Genomic DNA, 21,186 nt, shown 5'->3' with positions numbered 1-21,186 from the left:
AAAGGACGCCTGCGTTCCATTTTCGAAATTGAAAACTTTTTAAAATTTGTGTAAGTTTATTTTTATTTCCGTATGGGTTTTGTTTATTTAAACAAAGAGAATTAATTGTAATAGAGAGGTCTGAGAAAAAAACGTGCCCCTTATTTTGACCTCCAAAACAGATGGCGCTGTACTGCGCCATTGCGGTCACTGAATTGTCAAACGTCAACTTTTGACAATCAGTGTTACCGCAAAATGTATGGAGCTGTACAGCGCCATCTCGTTTACTCGTCGAATTTGAAGCGCGAAATTGTTTGAGCTTTTACGCATCTTACTCAATCAATGTTATTTGATACGAAGTAAGGAAATTTAGGAGTTTTTTTTTTTAATTTCCGTGGATTTGAAATCTACTTTTCTCAGTGAACATACCAGACGCACATCACCGCCACAGTACCCAGTACCCCTAGTGTAAATTTAGTCGATAGCGAAACGTGACGTACGCGTTTGCGTTAAGTCTCATTTTGTATGGGTTTTTGAACAGCGCGCCAAGCGGGACGTTTTGGAAAGTCAAAAATCTCATATAAAATGACACTTAACGCAAACGCGTACGTCACGTTTCGCTGTCGAAAATATTTACACTAGGGGTACTGTCTGTAGAACATGTCGAACGATCGTTTCGTGAAATGGTACGGTTGCCATCAGATATATCAGAACGGCCGACGTGCTCACAAATATCTGAACACGCCTCTATTGTCAAAGCGTTAGAGTGCGTGTTAGATATATGATGGCGACTGTACAGTCAAAAGATTAAATTTGTGACCCATTTCGTACCTTTGTCACATTGACAAAGAATGAGGTCGTTAGCGACTTTCATGTTGTTTGTCACTGTGACCAGGTACGAAATGTGTGACAAATTTAATCAGTTGAAAATATCTAGTGATCTTGCCGGCCAGAATTACACGTAGGCACAATATAGATGTCAACTATTATTATTAGAAAAAATACAGAAAAAATAACCTACGAGTATAACAGGTCTGTGTTTCAGAATAGTCCCCCAGTGAAGTTTCGAAAGCTAAACAACTAAACATGTGACTAGTACATTGTGGTGCAGAGACTGCAACTGCTAACTTGGTACAATGCAATTGGGTTACGAACTGTCCTCGCTTGTATACCCCATTTCATATACCATGGCGGGATTCTACTTGAGATGGTCAGGCGTAAATAAAAACAACAGAAGATACCAGGCAATCGTTATTTACGATACAAGTGCAGAAAATAGAATATTGCCAACGATTGGTGATAAATTAAAACACTACATTCGCGATTACCTATTCGCACGGCTATCGAAAAACGTTTTACAGTACATATGGCTCTTTAAAGTGTCTACATATACACGGAAAATGCTCATTCCGGCACGTGTGCCGGAAAGTAGCACCATATATACTGTAAACTGTTTTTGTGGCGTCGTGTCTTACATGTAACTGTCCAGTCTTGATCCTTTTGAGTTATTTGACAGTCATGTGTCTGATAAAAATGTTTTAAAACTAGTTGTTGTTAGACTTGTAGGGAATACATCCTATTCCTACATATCTAATAATTAAGATATAGAGATTATAGAGGATTATATATTATATAAATAATAATGTTTACAGTACATATGGTGCTACTTTCCCGCCTGCGTGCGGGAATGAGTACTTTCTGTGCACATGTCGAAACTTTAAAGAGCCATATGTATTGTAAAACGTTGTACGATACACGTGCGAATAGGTAATTCGCAACTCGTGTCGACTTAAAACATTCCCTGCGGTCGTATTTTAATTTATCACCACTCGTTGCAAATTTCCTATTTACTTCACTTGTATCGTAAATAAACTATTTTAAGCTTTTACGCATAAAATTAATAAACTAATTTAAATAATTGTTTCAACTGTCTATAAGATTTTTTGTTTTATTAAAGTGAAATTTTTAACCTTTTTAATGAATATTTATATACCCAAGGAGTATCAAGTATCAAATTATATCGCTTAACCCGACATCCCCGGCATCATCATCATCCGGCTCATACCAATGAGTTTTTCGGAACTTATGTACGAAATATCATTCGATATTTACCAGTCGCTTTTCGGTGAAGGAAAACATCGTGAGGAAACCGGACTAATCCCAACAAGGCCTAGTTGACCCTCTGGGTTGGAAGGTCAGATGGCAGTCGCTTTCGTAAAAACTAGTGCATACGCCAAATCTTGGGATTATTTGTCAAGCGGACCCCAGGCTCCCATGAGCCGTGGCAAAATGCCGGGACAACGTGAGGAAGAAAAAAAAACCCGACATGATGCCACCACACGCTGACTTTGAAGAGCAGAGCTCGTAAAGCACTTTTCAAACAATACAATAACATTATGGTTCTCTTTGTGCGGTTTCAAGTGGAATCCCGTCATGGTATATGAGATGGGGTATACTTACATTTATACAGGTTATATGCAAATGGGGGCAGGAAAATAAATAAATTTACCTCTTCTTTATGTGTTGTATTATTTGTACTGTTTCTGTATTGAGGTGTGCAATAAAGTGTATTTGTATTGTATTGTATATTAAGAGAATAGTGGGTGACCCCTTCTTCGTACATATAAAGTCCTTTTTTTCCCTCCGGATACTAAATAAATAAATAAATATATGAGGACAATCTTACTCCGATCAGCCTAGCTCCAAACTACTTAAGCAAAGCTTGTACTATGGGTACTAGCTGACGATATACAAACGTATATAGATAAATACATTCTTATATATATATATATACACTGAAACTTGGTTAAGTGGGACCTGGATAAGTGAGAAACCTCCATAGCTGGGACTCATGGTGCGGCCCCACACTTTAGCACTGAACTACCTCTGTTAGTGAGACGAAACAAACCTCTATAACTGAGATTAGTATTTTGGATTTTAAAGTCACTTTTACCTCTATAATTGAGACAAAGAGTGTATTTACCTCTTTTACTGAGACTATATTCACAAGAATACTTTAGTTCAATTGTTTTTTTAGAATGTTATAGGAATTAACCTCTGTATCTGAAATAACGTCAATCTATGACCTCTAGGACTTTATTCCAGATCAATTCTCGTTTTTTATAAATTTTTACTCTACCCACAAATTCCGCATTTGGTTAATTGTGTCTAAATGACTTCAAGTTTCATTAAGTGGTTAAAACTATAGAAACTAACGAAAATTAAAATATTGGTAAGTAACATGAAAAACCAAAAAGAAAATTCCATTTATTATAATGGTGAGACGCAAAGAAGCCTTTATCAATTTTAATGTGACAAAATCTATCCTTTGTAGAATCATTCAAAATAAATTTAAATAGACTTTAAAAGTTCACTCAATGTTCTGAAGGACAAGTATTATTTTATCTTATTTTTATGGTTAAATATTACAACTCATACCTACATAATGTTAACAAAATAACTTACTAACCACCTCTATAACTGAAATAACCTCTATTCTCACCTCTATTAATGGAACCCTCTGTAAATGAGACCGAAATTTATTTATACCTGGCTAACTGAGAGCCTGCGTAAGTGGAATACCTCTTTAAGTGAGACAAATTTGCAGGTCCCTTGAAGTCTCAGTTATCCAGGTTTCACTGTATATATATATATATATATATATATATATATATATATATATATATATATATATACCTACATACTGGGATTCGAACCCACGTCCATCGGCTCCATAGGCAGCCTAGAATAGGTATACCTACTGACATTTTAGAACATAGTTTTACCTTGTACAATTTTATTCCATTCGGTGTCGAGACCCTTGGTCCGTGGGGCCCTGGCGCTCTGAGTCTCTTCAACGATCTGTCTAAGAGACTCAGAGACGCCACAGGAGATCAAAGAGCTGGCAGCTTCCTCGCTCAACGCATCAGTCTAACGATTCAGCGAGGAAATGCTGCCAGCGTCTTCGGTACTATGCCGCAGGGGCCATTTTTAGATTTATTTTAGTATTATTTTAGATTTAATTTAGTCATATTTTAGTTTACATTATTAATTGTTTATAAGGTTATATTATTGTACTAATAAATGTTTAATAGTTTTACCTTGTTAATAATATATATGCCTCATTTTTTTACTGTTGTGTATATATATGATACTCACATATTCGCTAGCGTGAGCATAACTTAATTAGGTGCTTTTCATGCATCTCGCTCATATTGGCATAATAGTGCGTGCGAGATGTATAGAAAGTAAGTGACACTGACTGACTGAAGTCGTGGCAAGGCTATTTTTCTAATATTATTTCACTCTATCCTCCTGAGACCCCCGGTACCATTATTTGTACATATTCCACAATCTTTTGGACCCGGGTACGTCCTTAAACTACGTCCATAAGAGAGGTATGGGCATTGTGAATGTCATCTCGCTTTGTGTGGTAGGGCACAGCCAGTGGATGTCATTCCAGATCTAGAGCAGAGCCCAACTGGGGAAGTACCTCCACCTTACAGAATACAGCCGCCAAATAACACTAGACCCTACTCATAGTGTTGTGTTCCTGCCGGTGAGTAAGGTTGCCAGAGCTCAACGAGGGGGGGCGGGTTTAGGGTCGGCAACGCGCATGTAACTCCTCTGGAGTTGCAGGCGTACATAGGCTACGGAGACTGCTTACCATCAGGTGGGCCGTATGCTTGTTTGCCACCGACGTAGTATAAAAAAAAAATCAATTTTGAACTTTTGAATAACAAAGAGTTCCAAATTCAAAAACAGAACAACTGCTTCTGGGTCTCAGGAGTAGTCAGCAGCCTATAGATAAATTACCACACTATAAGGAAACTTAGTCATGATATATTTTTAAGACTGAAAATGAGCGCGTAATTTTTCCAACTGTGGGATTTGTTTCTTTCTAAGAAATGTGAAGACACTTGTCTGGCATACTAACTTATCTCTGCTACTTGTAACATCTGTAATATATTGCAATAAGATTGTTTTTCGTCTGGTAAGATGCAAAGATAGGTTGGTACTTAAGCTCGGCCATCGTCCATACAGCGAACAATAGCGAATTGCTTGTCATTTATATGTTTGTTTTTCCTAGGGCCGACTCCTCCAACGAAGCCCCAGCCGTGAACGGACTCACCGAATTCGGAGAGGTAAGATTGAACCTAATCCTCATACCGCTAAGCTTCATTTTTACTTTGGCAAAGCGAGCGAGCCCGAGCGAATTGTACTCGTGTTTCTAGCAAAGTAGGGTTTCGGATTTCTGTAATCTGGTCCTTAAGTATAAAGGTTTAGGGCTGGATTTTGTGTGTGTTGCGGCCTTAAATCTTTGTTTTTCCTGCCGATAATGTGCGGACAACATGCCATGAAGATAGAGTAATTAAGTAGGTTTTCTTTGCCTATACTGGAGGATATTACAAATATTTACGTCGTAGCGTGGGTTTTTATGATAGACGAGATATTAAGGGACAATAAGGTATGTGTTGACGTGAAAGTTCTTTTAATTATACGAAATCGAATAGATATAACTGATATAAATTTTGGCGGCCGATCGTAAAATCAGGCTAATTGTAAAGTTCCTGTGTAATGTTTAAATGGCAGTCACATAAAACCAAAAGATATGTAGGATAGGTTCAGTAGGTTGCTTAATATGCTCGAAGGACAAACTGTCCAGAAAATAGGTGCTCCGTCGGACTCGGGGAACGATACAATGATTTTCACATGTCACTTTATGGCTAGGAATTTCATGATCTGGCGGATTTCAAGATTGACCGCCGACATATATGTTAACGGCACCAATCATGGAACATTTAAGAGAAAATTTGGAGTGTTTTTGATATTTCACCGACATCTGTAAAATTTCTACCGCTTTACGCTTTAAAAGTTGAATGTCCAATTCGTCCTTTATGTTTTCTATGTATTTAATGAAAGCTACTGCAATTGGTTTCAATATTATTAACCAATTAAAACTGTGGTTTTTTGCTCCAGTCATGGAATGTATGGCGCCATTCATTTTCAAAATAGCAAATAGCAATGAAAAATTAAACTTAAACAGCTCTATGGCTCTTGTTTATGGTAAAATGTTGCCAGCGATTAAAAACTGATGGTAAATACTTGTTTTACAGGAGTGGTCTATACCATTCCATTACTGGTGCCTGTTCCATTATAGGGGTGTTTACTATACGGTGAAATTTGATCGGTGATCAGAATTTGAAAAATATTAATTATTAACCTATTTCAATATGCGAGATCTCATGCAATAGGGTATTTGATACTAGTCAAATAAGTATTTTTTTCCGAACTGTCAAAACGACTAGCCACTATGGAATTTACATGAAATACTAGCAAATGACATCACGGTTAACTTTATGTAAGTTCTCTGTATATATTAAGTTCTATACTTCGAGCATCACCGACTTCCGACACGTCGGAAGGGAGGAGCCTAAGCGATATCTTACCGAACAAATCATTCTGCCATTTTTTGCGGGGGGAAACGTGCACACAGTCGCACTTCTCACTCACTACATACAAAATCCAATCTGTAATGACGACACAAATACATAGAAAATGGCATACGTAAAAGACCTTGCACACCTCGATCTCGTTTTGTGTACGGACGAGTCACAACATGCACCGCCATAGGTAGAGTTGTACCTATGCTTCGGCAGAGGGGAAATAGTACGAATGCCGTCTCCCTTCCCGGTGTTGCTCGAAAGTTCTATACGATGTATAAAATAGAAATTGTGTCTAAAAATAACTGCTGTCTACGTTTCTCTATTAATGTTTTGGTAGTTTGGGTTTGAAATAATTTGTTTTAAATACAGTCAACATCGCTATTTTCTTCACCATCTAATTAATTACAGTTAATGCTATGGTAAAAACTAATAATCACTGGATACATGGACATTCTACTTTTATTGAAGGTAGATAGGTGTACGTCAAATGTCATGGATCTGGTGGGGAATTTTAAACAATTTTGATATCATTTGGATCCGGGTACGTCCTTAAACTACGTTCAAAAGAGAGGTATGGGCATTGTGAATATCATCTCGCTTAGTGTGGTAGGACACAGCCAGCGGATGTCATTCCAGATCTAGAGCAGAGCCCAAGTGGCGAAGTACCTCCACATTACAGAAAACCGCAGCCAAATAACACTAGACCCTACTCATAGTGTTGTGTTCCTGCCGGTGAGTAATGTGGGGGGGAGGGTCAGCAACGCGTATGTAACTCCTCTGGAGTTGCAGGCGTACATAGGCTACGGAGACTCCTTACCTTCAGGCGGGCCGTATGCTTGTTTGCCACCGACGTAGTATAATTTAAAAAAAAATATTGGTGTCAAATTTTAAATTTGAATAGGCCTCCAGATTAACGCTACAGTAAAGTTTGGACCAAGTTCAGACACAAAAAGAAAAGGGGCCCCAAGAGAAATCTAAAAACTTTTTACCTGATTAAACTTTTGGTAAGTATCTTTTTTTAAACTTAGTATTAAAGGTGTTATTTTGAAGTTAATTTTTGGCGGGTTGAAGTAAATCTTATTAATAGGGTTTCAATAATGTAGGTGGTCAAAATACTTTTTTTTTAGAAGCCTTTTAGACAGATGCCGTCCAATACTCGTAAATTTCATTCTTCTTCCACTGTTGCTCATCTGGTTGCCAAGTGGCAAAGGCCTCCTCCAGTCTTCTCCATTCTAGTCTGTCTGTGGCTACTCTGCACCAGTGCAGAGGTGCGGTCAAAATACTTAATAAGTATTAAGCATACCCCGGACAGACGGGTGTAATTTAGGGTTTGAGAATAGTGCAAAGGCAACTTAAAGTTGATAATAAAGCAGAGATGTCTGCATATTAAATAAATAATAATAAATTAAAAAGAATACCCCTTCTAAAGCCTCTGCCTGCGGCAAAGATCCCATAACGCTGGCCGCGTTACCTCTCTGTATTGCCAGGGATATACGCTGGGAGAGGTAAGCGCCAGCCCTATGGTCTCCAGTGGCGTCGATCAGCCGTGCCGACAGGGCCCCCATGAATGTTTTCATGTCCGCCGACCAAGGTCCCATTGTCTCCACTGCAAGCGCCGCAAACTAGAAAATTTCCAAAATAGTTGTACAGCATAACCGTATATACTAATAGCTTTTCACTAAAACACCGAGTTACTTTTTAAATGTTTATTACACTTTTACAGATATGTTTATAATTTTAATAACATAAAACTCTTAATGCACTGCACCAGTCTTTTTCTCACAAACTTCAACAACCAACCCAAAACGTCAATGTCAAAATCCTCTAAAACCGCGGGAACTCTATCTGACACTTACAATATTAAAAAAAATGAAAGTCAATGAATCGTTCGAAAATCATAAACACATAATATTCTATCAAATGATCTTTCGTACAATCCTTAATATCTAATATTCGGCCAACCTGACCATCTAGAAGTTTGTCCTCAAACTTAATCTATCAAAACCTCAAGTTTTCACATCCTTATTTTCTCATGTAAGTACTACATGAGCCATTACATTTCAAAATTAACTTTTGTAATATTTTACTTAGTATACATTAATCTCTAATATGTCAGCATGTATTTGCTTCATTAGTCTTAATTTCATTATATAATATACACCCTTTACTACACTAGTCTCTAATGCGGCCATGTATATCCTCTTTGTAAATCCAAAACTTTAACAATATCCACCTGAGGTGGCATTTCACTTCACACCCCACCGGTCACTAATGCAGCTGTATGAGCCTGATCGCGCAGTCTAAAACATCAACAATATTCATCTAAGGTGACATTTCCATTTCACTCCGCACCACTCTAGTCACTAGAGCATCCGTGTGAACCTGGTCACTCAGTCTAAAATATCAACAATATTCATCTGAGGTGATATTCCCATTTCACTCCGTACCACACTAGTCACTAGTGCATCCGTGTGAACCTGATCACTCAATCTAAAACATCAACAATATTCATCTGAGGTGACATTTCCATTTCACTCCGCACCACACTAGTCACTAGTGTAGCCGTGTGAACCTGGTCACTCAGTCTAAAACATCAACAATATTTACCTGATGTGACATTTCATTCTAAGCCACATTAGTATCTAACGTAGCCATGAACCTGGTCACTCAATACAACATTAACAATATTCACCTGGCGTGACATTTCACTCTAAACCACATTAGTCTCCAGTGTAACCGTGAACCCGGTCACTCAGTCTGCAACATTAACAATATTCACCTAGTGTGATATTTCATTCCAAATCCCATTAGTCTCTAACGTAGCCGTGAATCTGGTCACTCAGTCTACAACATTAACAATATTCACTTGGTGTGACATTTTATTCTAAACCACAGTAGTCTCTAGTGTAGCTGTGAATTTGGTCACTCAGTCTACAACATTAACAATATTCACCTGGTGTGACATTTCATTCTAAACCACATTAGTCTCTAATGTTTTATATTTCTCAACAAATAACAAGGCTTCTTAACGGTCCAATGACATTAACAATAACATTTTAAGATAAATCAGTAACATCATCATTAATTCACCCTTATATAATAATTAAAAGAAAAGAAAATTAGATATGGCACTACTGTTTCGATTACTCAGGCGGTAATTTATCTTAGTTACAAACTATTCTCACTATCTGTTACCACTCTTTTAATAAGTCAATTTAACATATTACAAAAATCAATCAATGTATTAATCAATCTGCTGAACCCAGCTCATCATCAGTAGTATCACTACCTTCTTGCGCTACTGATATCCATGGCTGAATACGATCAGCTGCCCAAACATTTTTGTATTTGCCTCTCGTAATATTAGAACCCGGTATATTAGTTACTTCATAGCGATCATTGCCTAATACCCGACTAACTTTATAAGGTCCTGCAAATTTTGGTAATAACTTGCGACTTTTGCCATCATTAGAAGGTGTGTTTTTCAATATTTTTACCAAATCACCAACCGCGTAAATTGTCGGCTTTTTGCGCGTCTTGTCAAAACGTAATCGTTGTTCTGATTGACCTTTTTTCACTAACCTCTTTACGAATTAATTCTACCTCTTTGTCATTTCGTCGTATTTCTAATGTCGTTTCACCTAGGAGCCCCTCCCCTTTGCTTAAAGGCCTCCTGCAAAAGAGTGCTTCGGCTGGAGTTTTTCCAATACCCTTATTAAGTGTGTTATTAAGTCCCCATTGTATTTTACCTATACTCAAATCCCATTTATTCTCTCCCATGCGGTCAGTGTAAGCTCTAAGACTGTCTAAAACGGTGCGATTGTATCGCTCTACCTGACCGTTTGCTCTCGGAGATGAAACTGCATTGAGAACATGGGATATTTCAAATTCTTGACAGAATTTACTAAACTCTGCAGACGTGAAACACGTTCCTCTATCCGATATAATTCGAATTGGATACCCGTAATTGTAAATTACATCCTTGAGTGCTTTAATAGCTGGCCCTGACTTTGTATTCCGTACGGGTTTTATAATACAGAACTTAGTGTACCCATCGACGACCAGAAGGATGTACTGATTACCAAACGCGCTTTTCACAAATGGACCCAAATGGTCCACATGTATAGTGTGAAACGGGATATCTACTTTAGGAATACTGTGTAAATAGCCCTCTTTTGGTCCGGCAGGTTCTTTAGCAAAGGCACAATGTAGGCACGACTTAACATATTTAGTAATAAATTTCTTCATTTTAGGAAACCAAAAATCTTTCTTAATTTTCTCTAATGTTTTCTCTACTGAAAAGTGGCCTATTTCATCGTGGTTGCGTTGGCATATTTGCCATCTAGCCGCTTTTGGCACTACCCACTTAAGGCTGTCCTCCACCTTTCGATACACGCGATTGTTTTTGATAGCAAAGTTTTGTTTTATATCAACAAGCTCTTTATATTGGGGATCCTCTAGCGCAGCTCGAATATGAGTTATTTTTGGATCAGTCATTTGTAAACTAACTAACCAATCCTCCTGTGATATCTGAAGTACACGAGTAATGTGATCATTCACATCCTTGTCATCACCCATAGGCACCGGATTGCGGCTAAGTGCATCAACATGATGCATAGTGGATCCTGGTTTATATTCAATGTCACAATTATACTCTTGCAACGCTATCCACCATCTTGCTACCCGGGGAATAATATCTCTTTTTGTAAATGTTGACCGGAGAGCGCTACAGTCAGTAATAATTTTGAAATGTCGTCCTAATAAATATACTCTGAAACGATGCAATGATGCAACCACCGCAAGCGTTTCTAGTTCATAAGCATGTAATTTCTCTTCGTCAATTGTAGTTTTGCGACTAAAATAAGCTACTGGTTTCAAATTCGATGTAACCGTTTCTTTTTGGAATAAAATTCCAGCCAATCCAGATTTTGAAGCATCACAATGTAATTCCGTTATATGATCTGAATTATAAATGGTTAAAATAGGGCGGTCTACCAATTTATGCTTGAGCGTGACAAACGCAGTATGCTGTGGTTCACTCCAATTCCATGGTACATTCTTTCTAGTTAAGTCAGTCAAAGGCCTAGCTATAATAGAAAATTTTTCTATAAACTTCCGAAAGTAACTGGCTAAACCTATGAACTGTCGCACCTGATGAACGTTTTTTGGTACCGGAAACGATTCCACTGCATCCATCTTCCCTTTGCCTGGCCGCACTCCATTTTCAGATATTTCAAGTCCTAGATATTCTATGACTGTCTCAAAAAATTTACATTTCTTTATATTTAACTTCAAACCGGCTTGTCTCAAGAGAAGAAATGTTTGTTCAAGTTTGATAATACATTCGTTGAAATTTTTACCCGAAATCAACAAATCGTCCATATATGCCACAGCACACTTCTCTTTTGTTTTACTAAGCATTTTATTTACTGTGCGCTGAAACACTGCCGGACAATTTGCCAAACCGAATGGGGCTCTACGGAATTGATACAATCCGTCAGGTGTTATAAAAGAAGTTAGATGCTTGCACTCTTCTTTCACTGGTATCTGATAATAGCCGCTCGCCATATCAAGACTTATAAAGTATTTGTTTCCACTCAATTGATCAATCTGATCATCTATGCGTGGCAGTGGATACAAATCCTTTATAGTTTTCCTATTAAGTGCTCTATAATCCACGCATAAACGATAACCCCCAGTTTTCTTTGATACTAGAATTATAGGGCTCGCATACGGCGAATCTGATTCCTCTATGATGTCGTTTTCTAAAAGTTCCTGGACCATATCGCGAACAACCCCCTTTTCTGAGTGACTTAATCTATATGGTCTGTACATCACCGGTATATCATCAGTTAATTTAATGTCTAACTCTGTTAAATTAGTACACCCTAACTCAGAAAGATTTTGTGCGAAACAATCTCGGTATTTATTTATTAAACTAAGGATAGACTGGTTCTGATCGTTATCTAATTCAGGATTGATATGAATTTCTTCTAAGGTTAATGGTTGCACAGAGGAATCAGATTGAATTAATCTCACATTTTGAACCTCACCTGTTGACTTTTGAGTTGGAATGTCATCCAGACATACCGCATATGCCCGAGCTACTACAGTGTCCTTAATGAAATATAAAGGGCTCTTTGACTCACTCATGTTGAAAATAACTATATTACATTTACCATCTGTGAATTTGTAAACTCCTTCCTGAACACAGTATTCCATACCATTAATGTTACGATAACTTCCCTTTATATATATATCACTTTCAATTAAGTTTTTGCTATAGCATCCTAGTAAACCTATATCACTTATTTCAGAATCACAGGCCACGTACAATTCAGATTTTTGGTTCTCAAACAGTTCAGGATCATATTGTGGCAATTCTGAGCCCTCTAAACGAGACATGATTTTTAATGTGTTACCTGTTTTAGTAATGATTACATGGGGCAACTCCGTATAATTTTGCCCAATTAATAATGATCGGTGTACATACTTATTTTCAACAACATGAGCCTCAATTTTGGCTTCTACAGCATCAATTTGTACCGTAAAAGAGGTTGTACCTAATATCGGAATGTATGACCCTGAACCTTGCACTACGGGTAAATTGTCAAATGATATGGGTAGATTTAACTTTTCAACCAAGTCTTTTTGTATTAGGGAACAATCACTCCCCATGTCGACAAAACATTCTACTGTATGTATTTTATTTATGCATGCCGGTTTATAATATTTGGCATTCGCAGCAGGAGCTGTACTGTCAATAAAAAGTACGCGTTTTTCATTGTTATTATTGTTTTTAAAAGCACACTTTTCATCCGTGTGGCCAAATCGTTTGCAAATGTTACATTTGACTATTGGTTTGAGACATTGTCTAACCCTGTGCCCCTTATCATTACAGTTGAAACAAATGACGGTGTTTCCTGATTTTGTTGTACCTTGTACTGATTTGTTCCCCTGTTCATTAGTTTTATTAAATGTATTCGCACTCCTAGCCTTATACATATCAGAATTCTCTGTGCATACATCCTTCAGGTATTTTAGCAAGTCTTCAGGTTCATCAAATCGAGCAGATGAAGCACCGGCTCGAATAGTGCGATCGTCTATTCCTAAGATTACACAGTCTACAGCCTTTTTACCAGAAATGTCACAAGCATTAAGCAGCATCATTTTGTCCATGAAATATCTGTCTAAATTTTCACCATGTTTTAACCGCCTTTGTAACATTTCTGTTAAAAGTACTCCATAGTTAATCTCTGTGGGGAAGGCTTTTTTTAATAGTGTTTGCCATTCCGACCAGGTATGCAAGATGGACGCCTGGCCTTGATACCAATCCTTTGCACTTCCAACTAGCTTTGGAAGTGCATAATGAATAATGTGAGCTTCATCCCATTTATATATCTTTGCACACTCATCAACTTTTAACAACCACTGGTCTATGCGATTGTTCTTTAATGCTGGGTTAAATTCTGGTATTATAGTCATATTGCTATTAAAAGTTGATGGTGTACCGGGTTTGACCAACATTTCTATCAACTGGGAAACGTCTTTCAAGTTTAACAACACGTTCGACGGTAAAGTGCTTGTCTGACCTTGTGTGTGTAATTCCGGTTGTACGTCAAGTGTTCCAGTAGACGTATTATCGCGGCGGTCATCACTATTACCTCGGTCCACAACAGGTATACGATTACCGCCACTAACTTCACCAAGCGTCGGCGTCGTGTTCTGCGCTGGCTGCAGTGAAGTTCTATCCGACGTCTGCGACTGTGACACCGCTGATGTAGAACCCAATACTGGTGGTAGTTGATCTACAGATACCAACGATCTTTGGACTGACGGCCTTTGCACTCGTATTACACGGCTCGATGACCTGTGCCGACGGCGATGATGTCTACTGTGTTTTCGCGTCTTGTACCGTGTATTTCTGCGTTTGTGAGCGTGTCGTCTATCTTCCGAAGAAACCGATGTCGTAGATGTCTCGGAACTAGACCGATCCCGGCTCCGCTTTTTCGTTCTCTTACGACTACGGCTCATTGTTCGAGTTGTCACTTCTGATAATAGCTTTTCACTAAAACACCGAGTTACTTTTTAAATGTTTATTACACTTTTACAGATATGTTTATAATTTTAATAACATAAAACTCTTAATGCACTGCACCAGTCTTTTTCTCACAAACTTCAACAACCAACCCAAAACGTCAATGTCAAAATCCTCTAAAACCGCGGGAACTCTATCTGACACTTACAATATTAAAAAAAATGAAAGTCAATGAATCGTTCGAAAATCATAAACACATAATATTCTATCAAATGATCTTTCGTACAATCCTTAATATCTAATAATACTAAGTCACTGCAAAACTACAAACAAATTGAAACAAAAATAGGATTAGATTCAGATTCAGATTCAGATTTTTTATTGGTAAAAAAAATACAGATTTTTACACGTCAAATAAAAATACCATATTCTTAATTTAAGATAGACTTAAATGTGCGGTATAGCTATAATTAAATTACAATTTCAAAATGTCAGTTGTTTACTAAATGTCGGGTAAATAATCGTAGACTAAAACTAGCACTACAAACTAAACTAGCATTACTAAAAATAGCACTACAAACAAATTGAAACAAAAAGAAATTAATAGTATGTTAGGTTCCTCTTTCTGTGACCCTGACCACCGGCAGCTTAGGCCCTTTATAATACGTTTATATGTATTTTGTATTATTTTTGTATTTTACTTTTACATCTAGGTAACCTACAAAAAACCTAGCCTAAGATAGATAAATATAGAGTTTAATAAAAATGCAGACATATCTGCTTAATTTTCAACATTTATTTGCCAGTAATATATTATTACGCGCCATATTGCGGAATTTCATTGGAACAAAATTTTTCATACTAAACTGAACTGTCACCCTATACATGAGAATAACAGCGCCCTCTGGATACATAGCAGAATGTTCAAGCCGCAAAATGAGCACTCGTACAAATCGCAGAAGGTGCGAGGTGTAAAACGTGCAGATCGTAAAACCAGCAGGTCGCGAAATGTGCAAATTGTAAAACGAGTAGGTCGCGAAATGTGCAAATTGTAAAACGAGTAGGTCGCGAAATGTGCAAATTGTAAAACCAGCAGGTCGCGAAATGTGCAAATTGTAAAACGAGTAGGTCGCGAAATGTGCAAATTGTAAAACGAGTAGGTCGCGAAATGTGCAAATTGTAAAACCAGCAGGTCGCGAAATGTGCAAATTGTAAAACGAGTAGGTCGCGAAATGTGCAAGTTGTAAAAAGTGCAGTTCGCGAAATGTGCAAATCGTAAAAAATGCCGGTCGTGAAAGGTTCATATCGTATTATCGTTTGCTTTGTGTGTCGTCCCTACTTTAACCGGAAAAAGGCCGACGAGCATATTTCAAAGTACTGCCTCATATATGTCTTTACCACTACAACTCATAATCATAAACAAAGTCCGCGTCGCATCTGTCTGTGTATATGTATGTTCGTGATAAATTCAAAATACTGGACGGATTTTTATGCGGTTTTCACCTATTCTTGAGGAAGGTTTAGGTGTATAATTTGTTAAGGTTTTGTGTAACCTATGCGAAGCCAGGATGGATCGCTAGTTTGCTCATAAAACAAGCACAGTATGGTCTCAAAATAATAGCAAGCCACTAAACATTGCACAAAAAATTGCCTGAGCAAAACTTACCTGGGTCACAAAGTAAATAGCGGCGGCGCGCGCCGGAGTAGAGAGTCCGCTCAGTACAAAGTGCCATCTTCGCCGCACGCACACAGACGTGACATTTACGCACACAGACGTTACATTTACAGGCGTTCTCGGGAACTCTCGGGCAGAGCTTAGTCGCGCTGTGTGCGCGTTGCTCACTTGACGTCCCCGCCGCTACGTAGGTACCTACTGTCATGTACGTCAAACTCAAAATGCAGTCTCTAAGGAATGTAAACATGATAAGATGTATGTATACCTAAACGAATCGATGTATGTATGTCTGTAAACTTATATTACCCACTCCTTTTTAAAATTCGAAATTAATACAGAAGCAACCCTAGTGAGTCGGGCAAGTATAGGTATGTATTTTCAAGAACGGTGGGAGCGGACCTTCTGTTTATTTTTTATTTTGTGCCTGGGTGCTAAGCTAAGTTGACAATCGTTTGCAGAAAACGCTTTCCGTCTCTCTATTACTCTTCCATATTAGTGCAATAAAGAGACGGATAGCGTTTCGATTCATTTTCAGCAAACGATTGTCATCATGGCATATAAGCTCTTAGTATATATTTCAAAATCTACACATTTTGCGACCTGCTCATTATGAGATCTGCACATTTTGCGACCTGCTCATTATGAGATCTGCACATTTTGCGATCTGCTCATTATGAGATCTGCACATTTAGCGATCTTCTCATTATGAATTTTGCACATTTTGCTTTCTGCTCATTTTACGTGGCCTGCACATTTTGCAACTTGGGCATTCTACTAAGTATCCCGTTACCCATCATTTCTGTAAATGAGAGAACATTTACCACATAAAAGTACCACGTTTTTTAGGTAGTTGAACCATTTGTAAAATCAGTGCTTACTTCGCTACATTCAACCCCCAGCCCTCCCTCTGTCGGCGCATGAGGGCACTAATTTTAATTGAAACTCGTAAAGAAACTCATCACCATATTAAGGGAGGCGTGAAGCTGTATGAATTGCTTTGTGGTACAAGTCACGGGTGACTTGACGAATTTTGATTATTAGATATGTTAATCCTATTAAAAAAAATCCGTTTAATTCAGATCCTTGATCCATAACGTTTTTAGTATGAACTTAAAAGCTATATTAATTACTAAAGACAATAAAAATAAAAGAATTAATAAAAAAAGTCAATAAAAATTAAAACTAATGACTAAAAATGATGGTGGTCCCGGGTTCAAATCCTGGTAAGGGCATGTATTTGTGTGATGAGCATGGATATTTGTTCCTGAGTCAAGGGTGTTTTCTATGTATTTAAGTATTTATAAATATTTATATATTATATATATCGTTGTCTAAGTACCCTCAACACAAGCCTTATTGAGCTTACTGTGGGACTTAGTCAATTTGTGTAATAATGTCCTATAATATTTATTTATTTATTTACTTAGATGTGGAGGAATAATTTTTGCAGTAGTCCGAAGCAGGCGCGGCGCGCAGTTTGCAACTACACCGGCATACGCAGCCGTACATTGTGGATGTAGATCCTACATCCGATAATGTAAATACGCTCACACTTGTACTCGGACCAAACACCGTACGTACCTGATATTTGGCCCATCGTTCAAAAGGAAATGAACGCCGCGACGGCACGATTCCTTAACTGTATCCAAGTGATTCACAACCACGACCGTGCGACTATACTTGCCGCAAAACTAAGTGCCGAGTCAGGGGGACTCCCTCTGGTCGCTTAACAACTTTTGTCATATTTTTAATTGTCATAAAACGTTACGCATATAATAATAATAAAAAAATAATAATAAAAAAAAAATATTGGCATTAAGGTAAGTACATTTTAGTGTTGAAGTCCCTGACTTCTGAGCTAGGTAAAAACCTGTGTTACAGAAGTCAGTGTCCTCTCCCAAACATAATTAGTAACTATTAAGACATTAACCATTTTCATTTTAGACTTAAAGTAGATAATTAAGGCTTGTTTTAATATTATAAAACAAATGCCATTCTAATAAGAATACAATGCAATTTATTTTACATATATATTTTTTGTGTAGATGTGTGTGTGTGTGTGTGTGTGTGTGTGTGTGTGTGTGTGAGTAAATCAGGGTAAGATGCTTTCAGTTTGTACATAGTCTAATGACAGCAACCAGGACTTAATATATACTTAATATATACCATATATACCAGGATATAACTTTAAGTCATAAAAATCCTTAGTCAGCATTATTCCCGAGCATAACTGGGTTTTTGTCATAAATGAGTTATGTCATGATTTTAATAGTCATAAATTTAATTCGCATAAAATTTTAGGTTAGGTTCGTTAGGTATGTACAAAAAATATATGAAAACTGCTATGTATGTCATCAAGTATTGTGGCTAATAATGTATGACACAATATAATATGACTTTTCATTTGTATGATGAATGATGATTATGACACAAGTTGTTATGCGTATCAAAGATATGACTTAAACTTTTATGCAACCCAATATGGACCCCTAAGTTCATAATGCCATCTCTTTCGCTCTTGGTTGGTCGTAACAAGGATAAAGGAGATAGCATTATAATCTCAGTCGCCAGTTAGTTAATCTGTAGCAGCGTTGACGTCTTTGGCAGAAAAAGCGTTAATAAAATTTACGAGTATTATAAAAATCCGAAACCCAACTCAAATATTTATATTTAACTATTATGACTTTAGGAGTGTGTGTAAAGGTCCTTTTTAGGGTTCCGTACCCAAAGGGTCAAACGGGACCCTACCACCAGGCTGTATCTCATGGACCGTGATAGTTAGCCAGTTGAAATTGCAACAGATTATGTATTTCTGTTGCCGCTATAACAACAAATACTAAAAACAGAATAAAATAAATAATTAAAAGTGATTTTTAGATAATGGTACGGAACCCTTCGTGCGCGAGTCTGACTCGCACTTGGCCGATTTTTTAATGATCCTGCCGGTCAGTTGTTAAAGTGCCATGGAGGGTTGACCTTGAGTTTCCCTTCATATCTCATTAAATATTAATCCTAGCGAAAAAACGTATATAACCTTTTTTGTAGAAAATTTTATGTAAATTATTTCTGTTTAAGAACATTTTTTTGCTACAAACCACCGTTTACGAGTAATTCGCGAAAAACTAAAAAAGGACTTTTACACGACCTGATTTTAGTTATTCGATGTTCCATCCCCTCAAGAAATGTTTCCATTGTCAACAGAAAGTGGTGAAAGAGATGAACCGGCTCGGGATGCTGGTGGACCTGTCACACGTGGGTGAAAACACGACCCGGGCCGCGATCAAACTGTCAAAGGCCCCTGTCATCTTCAGTCATTCCTCTGTGTATAGTCTCTGCGCGCATAAGAGGAATGTGCCGACCGACATCATTCACTCTCTGGTAAGAATTAGAAAAAGATTCGTGCTATTCGTGTGATTGTGTTATCTATACACCCAAGGCTAAAATTATGAAAACAAGGTTGTAATCTTTAATACCTCTTTAATACCGCTTTATTCTTTGTTTAATCTTTAATACCTCTTTATTCTTTGTTTATAACCTAAAACTTACATCAGGCAACCCCAAAACATTGAAAATACTCGCTTAATATCAAAACACCCTAAATATCGTTAACAAGATTAAAAAAATAAATTAAAGTTACATAATTATACCATTTTAATTGCCATAAGTGATGATCTTTCCGGCCGATTTCGACCATGGCGACCACTTCGACTCCTAGTTAGCTCGGCGCTCATGCGCCCGAAGATGGCTGACATAGCCGATCTTTGAGGTGAACCCCCGCGCACATTGAGGGCACGTGAGGACACCAGCTAGGTAGTGGTAGTGAATGGACGCAGGCTGGCGCGTTTTCAGCTCGTCGCGTTTAGCGTCGAGGTCAGCTTTACGTTGCTCCTCGAAATCGCGCACATTGCCCTGCACCAGCCTGCGCCACTCAGGACGATGTGCTGCCAAACCTTCCCACCGAGAGGCGTCAATGTTGCATCTTTTCATGTGTCTTTTCTGAACATCCTTGTACCGGAGGAGTTGTCCGCCAACTTTCCGCTTACCCTCCTCTAGTTCAGAATAAAAGATGCGCTTCGCCACTCTCTCCTCCGGCATACGCGATACGTGACCGCACCACCGAAGCTGTCGACGCATTATGTAAGCCTCTATTCCACCGACCTTGGCTCGTCGCAGAACTTCGGTATTCCGTACTCGATCAAACCATCTGATGTTCATGATCTTACGCAAGCATATGAGGTGGAACCAGTCTAAGGTACGAATGTGATGACGGTACACGCACCACGTCTCGGAAGAGTATAAAAGGTTTGGCAGCACGATCGCCATGTACACTGAAATTTTGGTGGCCAGTTTTAAATCGTGCGAGCAGAAGACCTTCGAAACTAGTTTCCATAAGTACTAGTTAGTTCTAGTTGCCATAAGTACAAAATGTTTAACTGGCAACTATCGTAGCCATAATTTGAGTTATTAACTTTTAAAATGTCTTATTTTTTTCCATTTTTTATTAATTGTAAATGAGTAGTAAAAATTCCATCGCTTAAAAATGCATCATTTTCTATTGTAATACAAGCTTGTTTCCATACTTTTGGCCGGGAATGTAGGTACAGTCGCAATCAGATATATCGGAGCTTCCGAGGTGCTAAAAAATATCTAAACACGCACTAACAATAGAGGCGTGTTCACACATTTGTGAGCATCTCGGCCGCTCCGATATATCTGTTGCCGTCTGTACATACCCACAATATCATAAACCCTCTATGATGTGTTCACAAAACTGCGACCTCCGGATTGAATGTTAAACTTAGTCCCGGGTTCGTGTCCCGATAAGAGCATTTATTTGTGTGATGGACACAGTTATTTGTTCCTGAGTCGTGTGTGTTTATACTCGGTGTAACACAAGGAAAACGAAATGTTTTAACCACGCACCTCTGAGTCAAAAGAAGGAAAACAAATGTTAGTCTCTAAATGTGATCTAGAATACACTGTTAAAATCTTTTGGTTTTTTCATGTTACACCGCGTATAAGTATGTAGTTATCTATAAGCGTATGTA

General features: G+C 38.0%; 1 protein-coding gene across 2 annotated transcripts in view; it reads left to right on the top strand.

The window, feature by feature from the left end:
• The window catches only part of LOC133526623 (dipeptidase 1-like), a 314,385-nt gene that overhangs the window by 241,032 nt on the left and 52,167 nt on the right, over positions 1-21,186 (top strand). For both annotated transcript variants that reach the window (XM_061863317.1, XM_061863320.1), the window contains exons 7-8: positions 5,069-5,123; positions 19,340-19,516. In XM_061863317.1, the coding sequence (XP_061719301.1) occupies positions 5,069-5,123; positions 19,340-19,516 (232 nt within the window). The remainder of the gene's footprint in view (positions 1-5,068; positions 5,124-19,339; positions 19,517-21,186) is intronic.

This window comes from Cydia pomonella, chromosome 1, assembly GCF_033807575.1.
Source record: "Cydia pomonella isolate Wapato2018A chromosome 1, ilCydPomo1, whole genome shotgun sequence".
NCBI classification, from domain to species: domain Eukaryota; kingdom Metazoa; phylum Arthropoda; class Insecta; order Lepidoptera; family Tortricidae; genus Cydia; species Cydia pomonella.
Note: the sequence above shows the minus strand (reverse complement) of the source record. Positions and strands in the feature narration are given on the sequence as shown.